The 19,365-nt window shown below is 49.1% G+C and overlaps 1 protein-coding gene across 3 annotated transcripts in view; it reads right to left on the reverse strand.

Annotated features, from left to right (window-relative positions):
- Positions 1-19,365, reverse strand: part of NME7 (NME/NM23 family member 7) — a 146,027-nt gene that overhangs the window by 104,071 nt on the left and 22,591 nt on the right. For all 3 annotated transcript variants that reach the window (XM_001514197.5, XM_007668860.3, XM_007668861.4), the window contains 3 exons: positions 19,194-19,301; positions 16,521-16,687; positions 297-407 (listed from right to left, as the gene is read on the reverse strand). In XM_001514197.5, the coding sequence (XP_001514247.2) occupies positions 297-407; positions 16,521-16,687; positions 19,194-19,301 (386 nt within the window). The remainder of the gene's footprint in view (positions 1-296; positions 408-16,520; positions 16,688-19,193; positions 19,302-19,365) is intronic.

The raw sequence follows: 19,365 nt of genomic DNA on the forward strand, positions 1-19,365 counted from the left end.
GAGGGTGGAGGAATAGAGGGGATAACGAACAAAACATCTCAATAACAGAGAGAACGTGAACGTCGACTCATTTATTTATCCGGCGCTGGTTTGCTGGAAGGGGTGGGGAACGTTTCTGGTTTTGCATTAGCTACTCTCGCTCTAGGAAAAACCTCGCCCCGATGAGGAGACGCGATGATTTTTTATGTCATCCCCGAGAGCGTTGTTTTCGTAAGAGGCGATAGATAACAGAAGGGATTCGCATTAAACGACGAGAACCAAACCGGACGTAACAGACCGTCGCCAACGGTTTTTACCTGGACATTAGCATCATTTTCAGTTTAGTTACGGTAAGTCCAGCACGGCCAATTATTTCGATGATTTCGCCGATCTTCCCTAAAGCATCCGGTTTAATTAATGCCAGGGTTCTGGAAGAGAAAAGAAAAACGGCTCTCAGGAGGCAAATCTGCCCACGGTATTACAAACGTTCAGTCACGGCTTCTTCGAAAAAACCATTCTCTGTGCATTCAGCTTCACGGCAAAGTGAACGATTGTATTTAATACCGCAACGTATCAGAGGGACCGGATTTTAAAATGGCTTGGCTTTGAGGTCAGACTGGAATTTTTTCTGTCTTGTACTGCCAGATGAAAATTTTGTTTCTAAATTAAAAAAAGATTACGCATAAAAAGGCAGAATATGAGCCTGCACGTGTTAAATCACTGAAGACCTTGCAGCTTCCAGAGGGACCTGATTGGGAAGCAGAGTTGCCTTGTGGATAGAGCACATGACTGGGAGTCAGAGGATCTGGGTTCTAATCCCAGATCTACCAATGTCTGCTGGGTGACTTTGAGCAAGTCACTTTACCTCTCTGTATCTCAGTTACCTCAACTGTAAAATGGGAATTAAGACTGCAAGTCTTGCGTGGGACATGGACTGTGTCCATCCTTTTACGTACCCCAGCGCTTAATACAGTGCCCGGCACATAGTAAGCGCTTAACTCTAATCCCAGCTCTGCCACTTGTCTGCTGTGTGACCTTGGGCAAGTCACTTCACTTCTCTGTGCCTCGGTTACCTCATCTGGAAAATGGAGATTGAGACTGTGATCCCCATGTGGGACGGGGACTGTGACCAACCCGATCTGCTTGTTTCCATCCCAGCACTTAGCACAGTGCCTGGCACCTAGTAAGCGCTTAACAAATACAACAATTATGAATTATTATAATTATCACTGTCACCCTCCTGCTTCTCTGAGCCAAATTCTCTTCAGTTCAATCTTTCCAGCCTCCTTTCCTGCTTTACCGGCGTGGCATAGTGGAAAGCGCCCGGGCTTGAGAGTCAGAGATCGTGGGTTCTAATCCCGGCTCCGCCACCTGTCTGCTGTGTGACCTTGGGTAAGCCACTTTACTTCTCTGTGTCTCAGTTACCTCATCTGTGAAATGGGGATGAAGTCTGCGAGTCTTACGTGGGACGACCTGATTACCTGTATCTACCCCAGTGCTTAGAACGGTGCTAGGCACACAGCAAGCGCTTAACAAATACCACTATTAATAATAATAATAATGTTGGTATTTGTTAAGCGCTTACTATGTGCCGAGCACCGTTCTAAGCGCTGGGGTAGACACAGGGGAATCAGGTTGTCCCACGTGGGGCTCACAGTCTTAATCCCCATTTTACAGATGAGGTAACTGAGGCACCGAGAAGTTAAGTGACTTGCCCAAAGTCACACAGCTGACAAGTGGTAGAGCCGGGGTTCGAACCCATGACCTCTGACTCCAAAGCCCGTGCTCTTTCCAGTGAGCCACGCTGCTTATTATTATTACAAGTTTTCCCATCGTCTTTCTTACGGTGGCGAGTGCTGCGGTGCTTGCTAGTCTAGAACCGTTAAGCCAGCGGTGGTTCCTCACCACATCCTTTTTTCCAACTTAGAGTAACTTTAAAACACTGACATTTACCTCAGTTTCAGATTTGCCGGCAAAGGCAACTTGGGCAGGCTGGCAAATCTGGCATCCTTTCCCGCCGTTACTGTCCTGTTACAACTCCCACTGTCCCCACGTCTCCTCCTGTCCCGTCCCTGTCCCCCCCGTCATTTACCAGGCCTTCATTCTAGCCCGAAAGCCAGGGGAAATCAATCCCAAAAACCCGGTACGACGGGCGTTTAAAAAATAAATTCAGGTAAAGCCACAGAAAACCACTTCTGAGGCAAAGAACTCCTCATACGGAAAACATCCCCGGAGCACAAGGGATGACAGAAGGCGGAGAAAGCACATTCCGATCGGCACCAATGTGGTAAACTCAACTGCCAAACCTGAGGATGTAATCAAACGCGGTGCCAGCCCATGCCCGTTCGACAGCTGTTTGGGCGGCATTTTTTTCCCCTATCACATCACGTGGTTGCTTCGGGCGAGGAAACTGCCCCCCAAGCAGCCTTCCCAAGTTGCCTGTGCTGGCAGATCTGAAAACTGAGGTAAATGTCTCCGTTTTAAAGTCACTCTTAGTTGGAGCGAAGGACGCGGCGTGGAACTTCAGACCTCTGTTGGTTTAACGGTGCCAGGCTAGCAAGCACCCCAGCACTGGTGACCGTGAGAAAGACGACGGGAAAACTCTTGCCTTTCGACCGGTGCCAGCCAGTAAACTGCATCCCGGCTGCAGCGTCTTCCGCGGAGAGCGGTGACTCGAGACGGTCAAAAACCGACAGACGTTTAAAACACACACGTTTAAAACGCCTGTGGGAGATAATGAGTTGGAGACCGTAATTCCTCACGCTTAAGCACCTTCTCTGCCTTGTTTCTCGGGCCGGACCGATCCGCCAATGGTAATCAAAATGTGTTTTGGAGGAACAGCAAGAGGGGCGTCGATAATCTATCTTCCAGAGTATTTTAACAGGTGGTACCTGAAAAGGAAAACATCTTGCCTACCCTGGGGTATGCCAGGTAGCTGGCGACGTGAGACGCTAACGCGAAGAGTGAACGGTCAAAAAGAGAAGTTAATGCTGGGGAGTGCTACCCTACGGCTAACAGTCCTCTCTCTCTACAGTGGAGTTTTCCCCAGCCCTGAAAACCTCCGATTTCAGTTTTCCAGCCACTGACATTTCCTAGGAATTCTCATTTACGCAGAGCACATAGGACTAGAGCCCAGAGTCTATCCGCGAGAGGTAACGGGGAGCAAGCATGCTTTATGATAACATTATCCTCTAGACTGTAAACTCACTGTGGGCAGGGAACGCACCAGCTAACTCTGTTGCACTGTCCTCTCTCGAGTGCTTAATACAGTGCTCTGCACGCAGTAAGTGCTCAACAAGGGGAAGAGTCAGGATGAGAACTCATGGCCTTCTGACCCCCAGGCCCGTTCTCAAGATAATACACCTTAATTTAATGCTACGCATCCTACATACACTCAACAAAATGCTTGTTGACTGACTAGATGTCAGCCACCTGACTGGGATCAATAATCTTGGCCACTGAGAAGTCATTAAATGGTGGACATTTGGTTATATTCATTCATTCATTCAATAGTATTTATTGAGCACTTACTATGTGCAGAGCACTGTACTAAGCGCTTGGAATGAACAAGTCGGCAACAGATAGAGACGGTCCCTGCCGTTCGACGGGCTTACGGTCTGATCGGGGGAGACGGACGGACGAGAACGATGGCAATAAATAGAGTCAAGGTTCTTACGACACGTAATGACCCGATCCCCGAAAGAATAACAACATCTCATTTCCGCCTTCTGAAAGTCTGGATAAATACATTAAAGAAGAGAAGAAATAATAATTGATAGATATCGCACTAATTCTGTTTTATGCAACAATCTTCTTTAGAGCATATTGTTTGGCGTAATAAAGTTGATTTTCTTCAAAATGTGAAAGAATAATATGGAGCAAAGAAAGGAATAAAATCTCATTCAAATGTAAGGGCTCTAAACATAAAATTAATGTTTCAGAAGATGAAAAGTAAGAGAAATTAGTTTTGTATGGATCTACATATGAACAAAAATAATAGAAAGCTAAAGATATTCTTTCAGTACAGTCTATGAAGACAGTTTTCAAAAAAATCCTCATTTAAAAGTGGGACATACTAACATTCTACTTTGAGGTCCATAGTCTGAGTAAAAGCAGTATTTCCCTTATTTTTTTCTCACCGCATTTCATTTTATCGACGCTTTAAAAACAACAAGTTGTGTTTTACTGAAATACCGAAAGAGTTCCTCACTCCCGATCGGACTATATTAAATGCATCCAGAGCATATTAGTCATTCAGCAAGATCTCAGGAACTGTGGCTTCCCAAGTGTCACGACCTTGGCCATAGGGCTGAGAATTCAATATCAATCTGGAGAAACAAGGATCCTGTGAGGGCCCAAAGAAGCCTAGGGCTCATGGAAAATTGTTCTAGGAAATCATGACCCATAAGAGCTTCCATAAAAGGCCTACTCAGTATGCAGATAAACTGGCAAAGCTCGCCTTCCCTTCGCCCCGCCGACACTTTTCTGATTCAGATAATCTCTTCATTTAAAATTCTGTCATTCGGGATTGCGAAATGCTTTTTTCCCCGATGTTAAATATTCCAATAAAACTAAGATCTTGAGTATGGGCTTTTGCTGGTTTGTGTATAGATTTCTGTCACAGCAACGAGAATAAATGCGACACTGAATGGGGAAGCCTGGCTCTTTGAAGGGAACGGGGTCAAAAAGTTAGAGTTTTTAAAGGACCACTAAATAAAGCCTGGGTGGAGAAAAGGAAAAGGAGAAGGAGAGGTCATGTCTTTAACAGCTAAATTTTATATGAGATTTTTCATGCTCTCTACAATGCCCTAATAGAATAAAATGATTTTGATATTGAAATGTACCAGTGATAACTTTTGTTCAAATTCCCCGCTTTCTCAAATATATCTACTGTCGGTTAAAATCGTCGAGGGCGGAGATTTCATTTTTGACTTCTATGACGTGTTTCCCAAGTCCCCGTTACAGTGCTCTGCACCCAACACACCTGAAATCAAATCCATCAGTTACTTGAGCGCTCACAGTGTGCAGAGCACTCTTCTAAGCGCTTAGGAGAGTATGATCCAATGGAGTTAGTAGCTATGTTCCCCGCCCACAAAGAGCTTCCAGTATCTCAGTGGAAAGAGCCCGGGCTTCGGAGTCAGAGGTCATGGGTTCGACTCCCTGCTCTGCCGCTCGCTAGCTGTGTGACTTTGGGCAAGTCACTTAACTTCTCTGGGCCTCAGATACCTCATCTGTAAAATAGGGATTAAAACTGTGAGCCCCACGTTGGGACAATCGGATCACCCTGTATCCCCCCAGCGCTTAGAACAGTGCTTTGCCCATAGTAAGCGCTTAACGAATACCACCATTATTATAGGAATAAATTACAATCAACACTAGTCACCCATTTCAGTAATGTCTAGTTATTTCTAGGGGGAAATATGTAGAACTTGGCCGGAGTTAACATCCCTTCATGTGAAGGGGCACCACCCAAAATCCTCACTCTTCCTCTCACTTTATGCAGAAATCACCCGAAGCTGAGGATCGATTAAAGGGACGTGCCGAGTGTTTGAAATCGGCATCACGGTTTGGCAATGAATGATAGGCTGTTCCAGCCCAAGACAGACTCCTCTCCGGGAAAGCTACTCCATAAGAAACGTTCGCACTGTCACACTCCATTCCCGTCATTTATCACCGAAGTGGAATTGTAATAAGTGTGAGTTCTGTGGTATTTACACTAAATGAAAAACATTTGCACGAAACAACTTCTCTCTCTTTTAAATGTCAATGCCGCCTTTTCATCATGACTACTTTTACGAGAAAAGTTCTTGGCAAATTCAGAACTCCGGCGGTGACAGAGCACGAAAGGGGAACAAATTCGTTGCCTCAGAAATACCCCCATTAGCATCTGCCGTAGTCTTCATGGATGCTCTTTGAAAAATACGATCGATTGAATGAGTTCTCTTCTCTCCCACACTGCAGGAAGGGTAGATTGAGATACTGCGGGTTCTGAGGAGCGGGGCGGAGAATGTACCGGTCATTCGTGGGAATTTATCGCTGCTCTAACAGTATTAAATTTACAAGGTAGCTGCAGAATAAGCATGGAATATCATCATTTAGAATAATAGGGTAGAAAGCGTTCGAGAGATTAAATGAATCTGTCCTCTGCTTCCAGACAGGTGACTACACTGGGTGAAATTAAGCCGAATTAATAGAATTAATTTCTATTTTTAGCTTCCCAGAGACACAGAAGCCCGTGCTCTCTGAAGCCACCCACCCTCACCGTGCTCTATCGCTCGCTCTTGTCCTCGAAGCATTTAACGACCAATCAATCCATGTTATTTCCTGAGTGCTTACTACCCTGTGCGGGGCACTGTACTAAGCGCTTGGGAGAGGACAATCCAACAGAATTAGCGGACAGGTTCCCCGCCCATAACGAGTTTACGGTAATAGGTATTGTGCCTATTAAAAAAATGGGTTAGAAAAGGACACTTCATGAAACGCTTCTTTTTTTATTTTAATGACTATGAAATACTTTTGCACTCACCATCTCTCGCTGCGCTTTTGTTCATATCCATTTAGCTGCTCTACTATTTGAGCACCTCCCGCTCCTAGGGGTAAATTCTTGGTGTGTGTCTCTCCCATGAGACTGGAAGCTCTCTGTGGACAGAGATTCGTCTCGTCTTACGCCATCATCTCCGACTCAAAGCGACGCCACGGACACACCTCTCCCAGAATGTCCCGCCTCCTTCTGCGGTCGTTCTGGTAGTGTATCCATAGAGTTTTCTTGGTCAAAATACGGAAGTGGTTTACCACTGCTTTCTTCAGCTCGGGAGACTTGAGTCTCCCCCCTCTACTCTCCCATGCCGCTGCCATCCAGCACAGGTGAGTTTTGCCTTGTAGCAGATCGCCTTCCATTCATTCAGCAGTAAGTATTGAGAGCTATGTGCAGAGCACTGTACTAAGCACTTGGAATGTACAATTCGGCAACAGATAGAGACAATCCCCGGCCACTGACGGGCTTACGGTCTAATCGGGTGGCCACTGCCCAAGCTAGGAATGGAATGGGTAGGCCTCTGTTTCACTCTCCCTCCCGAAGCCGAGACCGGTAGAGTACCGGGAACTCTCCAGGTGCCGTCCCGAGAGGGTCAGTAGGCCAAGAAGAAAAGAAAATCAAGGCCAGCTCGCTCTTTGGGAGACCGAAAGAGTTCTGCAAAAGTCTGGTATTAAGAGGAGCATAGCCTATTGGGAAGGGCATGGGCGTGGGAGTCAGAGGACCGCCATATGTCTGCTGTGTGACCTTGGGCAAGTCAATTCAAAAAAAAAATTGTGGTACTTGTTAAGCGCTTACTATGCGCAAAGCACTGTTCTAAGCGCTGGGGGATACAAGGTGATCAGGCTGCCCCACATGGGGCTCCCAGTTTTTTTTTTTAATCCCCATTTGACAGATGAGGTAACTGAGGCAGAGAAGTTAAGTGACTTGCCAGAGGTCACACGGCCGACTGAGAGAGAGGTGGTATTCGTTAAGCGCTTACTATGTGCAAAGCACTGTTCTAAGCGCTGGGAGATACAAGGTGATCAGTTGTCCCACGTGGGGCTCACAGTTTTAATCCCCATTTGACAGATGAGGTAACTGAGGCACAGAGAAGTTAAGTGACTTGCCCAAAGTCACACAGCTGGCAAGCGGCGGAGCCGGGATTAGAACCCGTGACCTCTGACTCCCAAGCCCGGGCTCTTTCCACTGAGCCACGCTGCTTCTAAAATGACTGTCGGAAGTGGGATTCGAACCCACGCCTCCAGGGGAGACTTCGACCTGAACGCGGCGCCTCAGACCGCTCGGCCATCCTGACCTCACTTCTCCGGGCCTCCGTTCCCTCATCTGTAAAGTGGGGGATTAAGACCTGCAAAATTTCCCAAATAGGCACTGCTTTGCGGGGATTAAGACCAGCAGAATTTCCCAAACAGGCACTGCTTTGGATGCAGAATTTAGCATCAGCATTAAAGTTCTGGATCACCAATGGAAAATTTCGCATCGTGTTTCAGGTGCCTCTGGAGCAGAACGGCACATTCATTCATTCGATCGTATTTATTAAGTGCTTACTGTGTGCAAAGTGTTGTACTTAGCGTTTGGGAGAGTTCAATATAAAAACGGACACATCCCCTGCCCACAACGAGCTCACAGTCTAGCGCGTATCACCTGAGTTGTTTTCAGCTGATGGTAGTGGAGAGACTTTGATAGTGCCCTCTACAAGCCCACTCACGCTTATATCGCCAGAGTGCCGTTATTCCCACCTAGAAGCTCCTGGATAACTATCACAAAGGCTCACGTTGATGCCCGTAGCCCGTTCCCCGTAGCCCGTTGCGTGGAATGGGTTGCCATGGGGACTGAGATCCCATTCCGACACCAGCCTGCAGACCTCTCGCCACATCCTCAAGCGTGGAATCAGTTGAACAGGACGGGGCCAACGACACATCCGTGCGCTTCGTTCCAACGGTGACGGCCAAAGGGCCCGTCTGCTCGTAAATCCGGAGAACGAGAGGGCACCACCAGAATTTCTTCCGTTTTCTTTCTGAAGGATGGTCATCGTCGTCGTCATCGTTAGATTTTTTTTTTTTAGGTGCTTTCTACGCGCCCGGCGATGTACTAAACCCTGGGGTGGATGTAAGCTAGAGGGAGTAGAATTCAATGCCCCTTTTACACATGAGGAAACTGAAGCGCAGAGAAGCGAAGTGACTTGGCCGAGGTCACCCGGCAGATAAGCGGCACCGCTGCGATCAGAACTCAGGTCTTCTAACTCTCAGGTCTGTTCTCTTTCCACCAGGCCAGGCTGCTTCCCTAATGACCCCCCTCTTGTTTTTTATGCCTTTCATTCTTACCGTTGCTGCCTTCCGAAGGACCGCTCACCAAAGGTTTATAATGTTTCAATCTCCCTTCAAAACAACTAAACTTGGTTTCGCGGCCTCCTTCCTCCCCAGACATAACTGTTCCAAAATATAATTACCTGATTGGCATTTCCAATTCCCCAAACACGTTGCTAATAAATAAAAAAAAAAACTAAAATAGGCCACATGAATCAAAATCTAATCTCGGAAACGGCTTGCCACACGCCGAATCATAACACCGCGCACCTCTACGAGACATAATGAAAACGTGTTTGTTTCCAAGACGACCGCTTAGAACAGCCTCTATAAGGGACTCGGGTCTCCAGATGTCTATGTTTACTCTCTCACGGTAAGTCAGCCGCCTGGGGAGGAGCACCGGATGGCACTACCTGATCCCTATTGGTCGGGAAAAGTCGACGCTCCTCTCAAAGTATCTGCCTTGTCTTTGGGAAAAGGCACAGCTTAGGCCCTGGGAGATCTGGCCTGAACAGTCCTCAGAGAAAACTCTCATCCAAAGTGGGTTTCGGGGCCTTGGACTTTGATTAGAAGAGTGAAAAACTTATGACATCAGAATTTGCCCACCATGGACCAAAATCCATCATCTAGTGGCAAGAGCATCGGCTTGGGAGTCAGAGGACGTGGGTTCTAATCCCGGATCCGCCACTCATCAGCTGGGTGACCTCCGGCAAGTCACCTCACTTCTCCGGGTCTCAGTTACCTCGTCTGTAAAATGAGGATTAAGACGGTGAGCCTCATATGGGACAGGGACCGTGTCCAACCTGATTACCTTGTATCTACACCGGGGTTTAGAACAGCGCTTGACACAAAGTAAGCGCTTAACCAGTACCATTATTATTATTATTATTATTGTTATCATTATTATGTGGCTACCCCTTGGCAACAGCACAGGCTCACTCCACAATGCCCAAATTGCCTTCCTTGCTGAGTGGCTACCTAACTCAGTCAACCTTCAACGATCGCAGGTATTTATTGAGCTCAGTTACCTCACCTGTAAAACGGGGATTAAGACTCCGACCCCCACGTGGGACGGGGACTGCGCCCAACTTGATTAACTTGTACTTACCGCTGTGCTTAGTACATCCCCTGGCACAGAGCGGTATTTGTTTGGAATCCGGTACAGTAAGCACTTGAGAAGTACCATAACGTTTCCCGCCCTCCCAGTCATTGTAAGCTTTGCGTAGTTAATATATGCACAGTAAAGCATTAGTTTCCATAGTTATTTAAAAATTTTTCCACACTGGGACATATTTTCCCTCTTCTGTGCAGAACATTCTCTGTCTTCTCAAGCACAAGTTTTGCCAAACAGAAGCTCTGCCAGGAAAGTAACACCCGCTATCTCCTCACTCCGGGCTTCAAAGCTCTCCATCACCTTGCCTCCTCCTACCTCACCTCCCTTCTCGCCTTCTACGGCCCGGCCCGGCCACCCCGCTCTTGTGCCGCCGCTCACCTCCTCGCCGTCCCCCGTTCTCGCCCGTCCCGCCGTCGACCCCTGGCCCACGTCCCGCCTCTGGCCCAACTAGCTCTCTTCCCCCCCTTCCAAGCCCTCCTGAGAGCTCGCCTCCTCCAGGAGGCCTTCCCAGACTGAGCCCCCCTTTTCCTCTGCTCCTCCTCCCCTCCCCGTCACCCCGACTCCCTCCCTCGGCTCTGCCTCCTTCCCCACCGCACGGCATTTGTGTATATTTGCACATATTTACTACACTCTTTATTTTATTAATGCTGTGTATATAGCTATAATTCCATTTATCTATTTTGACTCACTCAGTAGTATTTATTGAGCGCTTACTCTGTGCAGAGCACTGTACTAAGCGCTTGGAATGTACATTTCGGCAACAGACCGAGACAATCCCTGCCCCATGACGGGCTCACAGTCTAAACGGGGGAGACGGGCAGCGAAGTAGAACGGAACAAAACAAAACAAGACATCATCAAGATAAAGAGAATCGAGGAGACGTCGAAACAAAACAAGACATCATCAGTAGAATCAAGGAGATATTGATGCCCGTCCACTTGTTCTGTTTCGTCGTCTGTCTCCCCCTTCTAGACCGTGAGCCCGTTGTTGGGTAGGGATTGTCTCTATCCGTTGCCTAACTGTCCTTTCCAAGCGCTTAGTACCGTGCTCTGCACACAGTAAGCGCTCAATAAACGCGACTGAATGAATGAATGAACCCGCATTGGATGAGCCCTTCCAGAAAAAAAGCAGGGCAGCCGAGTGGAAAGAGCACAGGCCTGGGAATCAGAGGACCCGAGTTCTTAATCCCTGCTCCGCCACGTCTGCTGTGTAACTTCGGGCGAGTCACTTAACCTCTCTGTGTCTATTACCTCATTTGTAAATGGGGATTATGACCGTGAGCCCCACGTAGGACATGATCTGTGTCTCCCCCGATTATCCTGAACACTGTCCGGTGCTTAGTACAATATCCGGCACATGGTAAATAATGTTGGTATTTGTTAAGCGCTTACTATGTGCAGAGCGCTGTCCTAAGCACTGGGGGAGATCCAGGGTGATCGGGTTTGTCCCACGTGAGGCTCACAGTCTTAATCCCCATTTTACAGATGAGGTAACTGAGGCCCAGAGAAGTTAAATGACTTGCCCACAGTCACACAGCTGACAGATGGCAGAGCCGGGCTTCGAACCCATGACCTGTGACTTCCAAGCCCGGGCTCCTTCCACTGAGCCGCGCTGCTTTGCTTAACAAATACCATTGAAAGAATATCCCAGAGCTCAAGAAATTATAATCCAACAGCCCGACTTGAAGCGCAAACTCCGCCTGTAATTCACTCATATTTCAGCTCGCGTGGTAAGTGATCGGGAAATTTAACCCACATCAATCCATCAGTGGCATTTACTGAGCGCTTTCACGTTCAAATCACTGTACTAAGCACTTGGGAGAGTACAATAGAACAATATAACAGACACATTCCCTGCCCACAACGAGCTTACATAATAATGTTGGTATCTGTTAAGCGCATACTACGTGCAGAGCACTGTTCTAAGCGCCGGGGGGAGATACAGGGTCATCAGGTCGTCCCACGTGAGGCTCACAGTTAATCCCCATTTTACAGATGAGGGAACTGAGGCACAGAGAAGTGAAGTGACTCGCCCACGGTCACACAGCTGACAAGTGGCAGAGCCGGGAGTGGAACCCGTGACCTCTGACTCCGAAGCCCGGGCTCTTTCCACTGAGCCACGCCGCTTCCCCTGAGCCAGATGACTAAAAACACCGGCGAGCAAGCATAATCCCACAGTTAGGATCACCCTTTGCCAAGCGGCCATATTCACCCTCGGCAATGGCTTGTCATTCTGCCTGTTGCTGTCACGATCTTCCCGTAAGGACCACCCAATTCCTCACTGCCGTGAGCCAAACCGATCCTTCTGCTGCCGTTCCCTCTCGGCAGACTACCGCCGTGCCGCATCGCGAAAGGTCGTTCGCCACTGCATCTTGGAAATGGTTTTTGGGGTTTTTTTCTGCCTTCCAGACGGAATATACTTGAGTTCAAATGGAATGAATTTCAACTGGCTTCAGTGACAGCTCATTTAATCAAGCGAGGATGAAGGCGTGATCGTCGGAGGGGGGCGGTGGGGACTGGGGACCGGGACCGGGAGTATCGGGAACGGAATTTCTCCGGTCGCTTCAGGAACCGAGAAAACGTACCTGAGGCCGCCGAACTCTTTCCCGTGCCCTATTCCCAGGGCGGTGGACTCACTGAAGGAAGCAGTGTCGCCCAGTGGATAGAGCACGGCCCTGGGATTCAGAAGGATCTGGTTTCGAGGCCCGGCCCTACCACTTGCCCGCTGCGTGAGCTTGGGCAAGTCACTTCACTGGGCCTCGGTCACCTCATCTGTAAAACGGGGATTAAGACTGCGAGCCTCAGGTGGGACAGGGACTGTGTTCAACCTGCTTAACTTGCATCAACCCGTGTTTAGAACAGTGCTTGCTCATAGTAAGTACTTAAATACCACATCCAAAAATCCAGCAGCGAATGGCAAGGAAATACTGAACCTGGAATTGAAACTGGACTCTAAGGTTTCTAATATCTAGGATTTCCCTCCACCTTCATCTTTTTTAGATCAAACAATGACTGCATCGCATTCTCCCAAGTGCTTAGTACAGGGCTCTTCACACAGGAAGTGCTCAGTAAATACGATTGAGTTGAATGAATAAATGAATGATATTTACTAAAAGCCTACTATGTGCAGAGCACTGAACCAAGCGCTCGGGAGAGGACGACGCAGCAGAATACGCACAATTAGCAGTTATGTTCCCTGCCTATAATGAGCTTACAGTCTAGAGGATTGTATTTCTTCTCCCCTCCCTCCCAATCCCCACCTAATAATGATGGAATTTGTTAAGCGCTTACTATGTACCAAGCACCGTGCTAAGCGCTGGACACTGTACGCCCTGCCCCGTGGGTTCACAAAGAATCAAGAACTATGGAACCTCCAAATTCTTACTTTACTGCAAGCGGCTGAGCCTATTTGTTGTTTTTTAAAATTGTATTCGTTCAGTGTGTCAAATACCCTCCTCAAGTGCTTGGGTAGGTACGTGTTAATTAGATAGGTCACAATCCCTGTCCTGCCTGGGGGCCCCGGTCTAAGTAGGAGGGAGAACAGGGAGTGAATCCCCATTTTACAGTTGAGGGAACTGAGGCACGGAGAAGTTAAGTGGCTTGCCCAAGTTCACATGGCAAGCAATTGGCAGGGATGGGATTAGAACCCAGGTCCTCTAACTCCTAGGCCTGGACTCCTTCCATTAAGCCTCACCGTTATGGGGAATAAGAAAGATCTGGGTTTATACCATGCCCTTGGCCTGGATCAATCCAATTTACTCTCCACTAACTCCCATTTGAGCAAATTTTAAAGAACACAGAGACTGCCTTCCACAGTTGATGGCGACACACACACACACTCACTCGCTCACTCATCTGGCTTGTCTTTCTGGAAATAGCGAAACGAGGTTAAGATTTCGGTTTTTAAAACACTTCAATTTTAGAGATGTCTGTTATTCTCTCTAGCGTGCTTTAATCCCACATCCCACACATAGGTAAAAACTGACTCAGAATAGTGAATGAAGGTACACATGGCATGCATTTTTATTTCTCAAATATCCAGGCACAAATCTTCTGCCAAGTCCATATCTGATTTAATACGGTTTGGCCCTGAATGTTTCGGTTTCTCCCGTTTTCGCTAACGTCTGGGGCCTTTTCTCCCCCCGAGGAGCCATCCATTTTTCCCCTCAGTCCTGAGGGAATATATTAAGAGTTCTTCCAGACTAAATTCATTAGCTCCATCTGTCTCCCAAATACATACACTGCAGCTAACTAAAATAAATATGGAAAACGGTGTTGCGCCTCCAAAAACCGAGCTGGTTACCGCTCATCTTCCCTTAGTCCTGCGGATTTTTCATACGTTTAAACGCTCACCACCATCCCTCCCTGTCTCCCAAGCCAGGCTACGTAACCTCGCCGTCATCCTCGACTCATCCCTCTCATTCAACCCACGGGATTCGGTCTGTCGGCAAATCCCGTTGGCCCTTCCGCTCCTCACCGGTCTGCCTCGACGCCTGCGTCAGCCTCCTCGCTGACCTCCCTGCCTCCCGTCTCTCCCCTTTCCAGTCTGGACCCCACAGATCGTCGTCTAAAAACGTGGCACAGAGCCTTTGCCTGATCTGATTATCTTGTCCCTTCCCCAGCGCTCAGTACAGTGCTCTATCTTGATTCTATTTATTGCCATTGCTCTTGTCTGTCCGTCTCCCCCGATTAGACCGTGCGCCCGTCAAAGGGCAGGGACCGTCTCTATCTGCTACCGATCTGTCCATTCCAAGCGCTTAGTACAGTGCTCTGCACATAGTAAGCGCTCGATAAATACTACTGAATGAACGAACAGGGTACACACGGTCTGAATCTCCATTAGAGGGAACTGAGGCACGGAGAAGTGAAGTGACTCGCCCAGGGTCACACAGTAAACAGGTCGGGGAGCGAGGATTAGAACCCGGGTCTTCTGACTCCAAGGTCCGTACCCTTCCCACTAGGCCACGCTGCTCTTCGGCGACGTGGAAACCCGCTCACGAGCTGGCGTGGCTGTCCCCCGGCAAAAAGTGGCACGACTTATTTGTATGACTCATTCATTCATTCAACTCATTCAATCGTATTCATTGAGCGCTTACTGTGTGCAAAGCACTGGACGGAGCGCTTGGGAGAGGGTTCAGGATCACTCCGTTTCTTCATCCTCCCCCAACCGGACGATTTATTTTGCTTCTCTTAGATTGTCAGTCCCTCACCGAGGGACAGGGACCATGTCTAACTCCCCCTGTGTATTCTCTTCCAGTGCTTAGTGCAGCGTTCTGCACACAGTACGCGCACTATAAATACTATTCATACTACAACTAGGTATGTCAGGCAGTCCGTCCACAACATCCTGCAGAAAGAATGATAGTAATAATAATAATAACGTTGGTATTTGTTAAGCGCTTACTATGTGCACGGCACTGTTCTAAGCGCTGGGGTGGATACAGGGTCATCGGGTCGTCCCACGTGAGGCTCGCAGTTTTAATCCCCATTTTACAGATGAGGTCACTGAGGCCCAGAGAAGTGAAGTGACTCGCCCACAGTCACACAGCTGACAAGTGGCAGAGCCGGGAGTCGAACCCATGACCTCTGACTCCCTAGCCCGGGCTCTTTCCACTGAGCCACGCTGCTTCCCCATAGTAACTGCGGCATTTGTTGAGCGCTTACTGTGTGCCGGGCACGCGTTGAGCGCTTACTGTGTGCCAGGCACTGTACTAAACGCTGGGGTGGATACAAGCAAATCGGGCCGGGACACAATCCCGGTCCCACACGGGGCTCCCAGTCTCAATCCCCACGCTTCACGAGGAGCCCCAAGGAATCGATCGGCGATACTTACGGAATAGTACAAGTTCCTCACGGGCAGGGGTCACGCCTACCAACTCTGTTGTACTGAACTCTCCCAAGCGCTTAGCGTAGTGCACTGCACACAGTGAGCGCTTAATAAACACCGTTACCACTAGACTCGTCAGGCAGACCGTCCCCCACATTTCCAGAACGCTCGCTGCACGCAGAAAGAATCGACGGCATCTGTCTTACGCCGCCGAGTCGTCTCCGACCCGCAGCGACGCCACGGAGGCATCTCCCCCGGAACGCCCCGCTCTCCATCTGTAATCGTTCCCGTAGTGGATCCAGAGAGTTTTCTCAATAAAAATACGGTTTATCCTCGCCTCCTTCCACGCAGTAAGTTTCAAGCTCCGCCCTCGACTCTCTCCCGGGCCGCCGCTGCCCAGCACGGGCGGGTTTCGACTCGTAGCGGGCGGCCGGTCGCTCGCTAGCCACCGGCCGAGCCAGGAACGGTACGGACGGGCCTCGGCTTGCCTCTCCCTCCCGGAGTCGAGACCGGTAGAGGGCCGGAAACTCTCCGGGTGCCACCCTGAGAGGGGGTCTTAGGGGTGGTATGAGCTCCTTAGAGGCGGGGGTCGCATCTACGGACTCCGTTGGACTGGACTCGCCCAGGCAGTGCTCCGCACACGGTGAAGTGCTCAATAAATACCACTGCTGCCGATGCTCGGCACAGAGTAAGCGCTTAACAGATACCATCACGATGACGACGACGACTTTCGGGGGGAGGACTCGGCCACGCTCTTGCTTACTTTTCTTTCCTGCTGCCGAGTCTGTGGGCGGTGTACTGGTCTCCGTAGTCGACGAGCATCAGCTGCCGGGAAAAGATGGTCACCTTATTGCCGATAAAGAGGTCGTCTAGGTGAACGCTGTCGTATTTGGTGCGTTTCAGGAAAGTGCGGTGATTCTTCACGTCGAACTACGAGAAGAGAGGATCGAATGCTCGTGACCTTCGAGGCTCAGGCGAGAGGCAGCGTGGCCTAGTGGAGAGAGCCCGGGTCCGGGCGCCAGAAGGACCTGGGTCCTTAATCCCGGCACGGCCATTTCTGTCCTGGGTGACCGTGGGCGGGCCATGAGTTCGAATCCCGCCTCTGTCACTTGTCAGCTGTGTGACTGTGGGCGAGTCACTTCACTTCTCCGTGCCTCATTTACCTCATCTGCAAAATGGGGATTAACTGTGAGCCTCACACGGGACAACCCGATTACCCTGTATCTCCCCCGGAGCTCAGAACAGGGCTCGGCACATAGTAAGCGCTTAACAAACACCAACATTACTACTTAGCTTCTCTGCGCCTCCTCATCGGTAAAATGGGGATTGAGACTGTGAGCCCCACGGGGGACAGGGACTGTGTCCAACCTGATTTACCCGTATCCACCCCAGTGCTTAGTACAGAGCCTGGTGCACGGGAAGCACTTAACAAATACCTCAATTATTGTTATTACTATTATTACGATGATGACGGAAGGTGGGCAACAGCCCTCTTCTTGCCACGTCCCCCAAAGCTATGTGGTGACCAGGACGAGCCCGGGATGGAATGGGGGTTGGGGGGGAGGACAGCAGTCCTGGAAGTCTCCAGGTCAACAAGGCAGATGCTGGGGTGTATCGTCCAAGTCTTGCTTCGGGCCTGGAACGCCCTCCCTCTTCACATCCGACAGCCCACCACTAGCCTTCCCGGAGGCACATCTCCTCCAAGAGGCCTTCCTCGAGTAGACCCTCGTTTCCTCTTCTCCCACTCCCTTCTGCGTCACCCTCGCCCTCGGATTTGCTCCCTGTATTCACCCCTCCCTCGGCCCCACAGCACCTACTTCCATATCCATCATTTATTTCTTTATAGTAACGTCTGTCTCCCCCCTAGACTGCGAGCTCGCTGCGGGCAGGGAATGTCTCTACCGACTCTGTTACAGAGTGATAATAATAATAATAATGTTGGTATCTGTTAAGCGCTTACTACGTGCAGAGCACTGTTCTAAGCGCTGGGGTAGACACAGGGGAATCAGGTTGTCCCACGTGGGGCTCACCGTCTTCATCCCCATTTTACAGATGAGGGAAGTGAGGCACAGAGAAGTGAAGTGACTCGCCCACGGTGACACAGCTGACAAGTGGCAGAGCTGGGATTCGAACTCATGACCTCTGACTCCAAAGCCCGTGCTCTCTCCACTGAGCCACGCTGCTTCTCTCTCAGGCAGTTAGTATAGTGCTCTGCACTCAGTAAGCGCTCCATAAATACGACTGACCGATCGATCCGCCACAACGCTATCATCCGAGCCCAACGATCCTCTTGGAGTGTGCATTATCCAACTCGGCTATCCTCGTGGAGCCAGCTGACCGGATAACCGATCATTTTTCACTTCGCTTCACTCCTAGCACCTGGGATCGTTTCTGCGGGAATTGCCAAGGCACAAGGTGGAGCTGGGTCAAAAATTTCTCCTAGCTGGCTGCCTCCCACCGTCATTTCTCTGTGGGCTGTAGGCTGGGGTGGTGAGGTAAAAAACCATCTCTTACCTATAACGTTTCAAACACCGATACGCTGGAGGAAAGCGAATGGACCCTGGAAAATGGACATTTAAAAATGCAAACACGAAACGTGGCTCTGTCCCTCAATTAAACTACGCGCGATCGAATCCTTCACTGCAAGAGTCTTGTCTCATGCCGCCGAGTCATTTCCGACCCTCGGCGACACCACGGACGCGTGTCTCCCAGAACGCCCCGCTCTCCATCTGCAATCGTTCTGGTCGTGGATCCATAGAGTTGTCTTGGTAAAAACACACAAGTGATTTACCACTACCGCCTTCCGCGCAGTAAGCTCGAGTCTCTGCCCTCGACTCGCTCCCGACTGCTGTTATAATTGTTTTCTTCCATCATTTAAATAGCTAATCGTTATCCAGTGAGTCTGGCATTTGGTGGTTGGCTTTTGTTGTTTTCACATTCGACTTCCCTCCGAAATGTTCCTTCCTTTAAATTTGGCTTTTAAAACGCCAGTTTTCAACCGGACAAACGTGTTTTTTGTCCAAGTAATGGTGTTTATAGCTCCTCCTGGCTCTGACCAGATCCAAAATCACATGCGATGTGAAGATCTGTCAATTATCTGGCTCATTTGATCCATCCAACTGGATAATTCAAGCCAACGATTCACTTGGAGCCTATATTATCTGGCTTGGTTGCAAGATGGAGAAAATGACCGGAAAATTGACCACTTTTCCCTTCATAGTGCCTACACAGGCCCAGCCTGCTTTGGAGTTAATATTTCTCTGGGAAAAAACCGAGGGGTTTTTTTTCCCCTTGGCTTCATTAAAATGATAACACCGATAGGGTTCTCTTAATCTAAAGATTTTCATTTCCTTGAAATTCGAAATAGCAGCAAAGCTAATGAATAAAATACAAGATTACCACAGGCTGACTTTTAAGCAAAGAGACACTCATTTACCATTTCCACAGACCCGTCCTTCGGGTAAAACAGTAGCTCGAAACGGCGAAGAAGAGATGCATTTGGATCATACCATTCGGAGAGGAAAACAAATCTCTCATCTTGGCTCTGAAAGGCAAGAGTGAAGAATTTTAATATTTGATGTAGAAAAGAGGAGTGCTTGTTAATTCAC

Source organism: Ornithorhynchus anatinus, chromosome 16 (assembly GCF_004115215.2).
Source record: "Ornithorhynchus anatinus isolate Pmale09 chromosome 16, mOrnAna1.pri.v4, whole genome shotgun sequence".
Taxonomy (NCBI): domain Eukaryota; kingdom Metazoa; phylum Chordata; class Mammalia; order Monotremata; family Ornithorhynchidae; genus Ornithorhynchus; species Ornithorhynchus anatinus.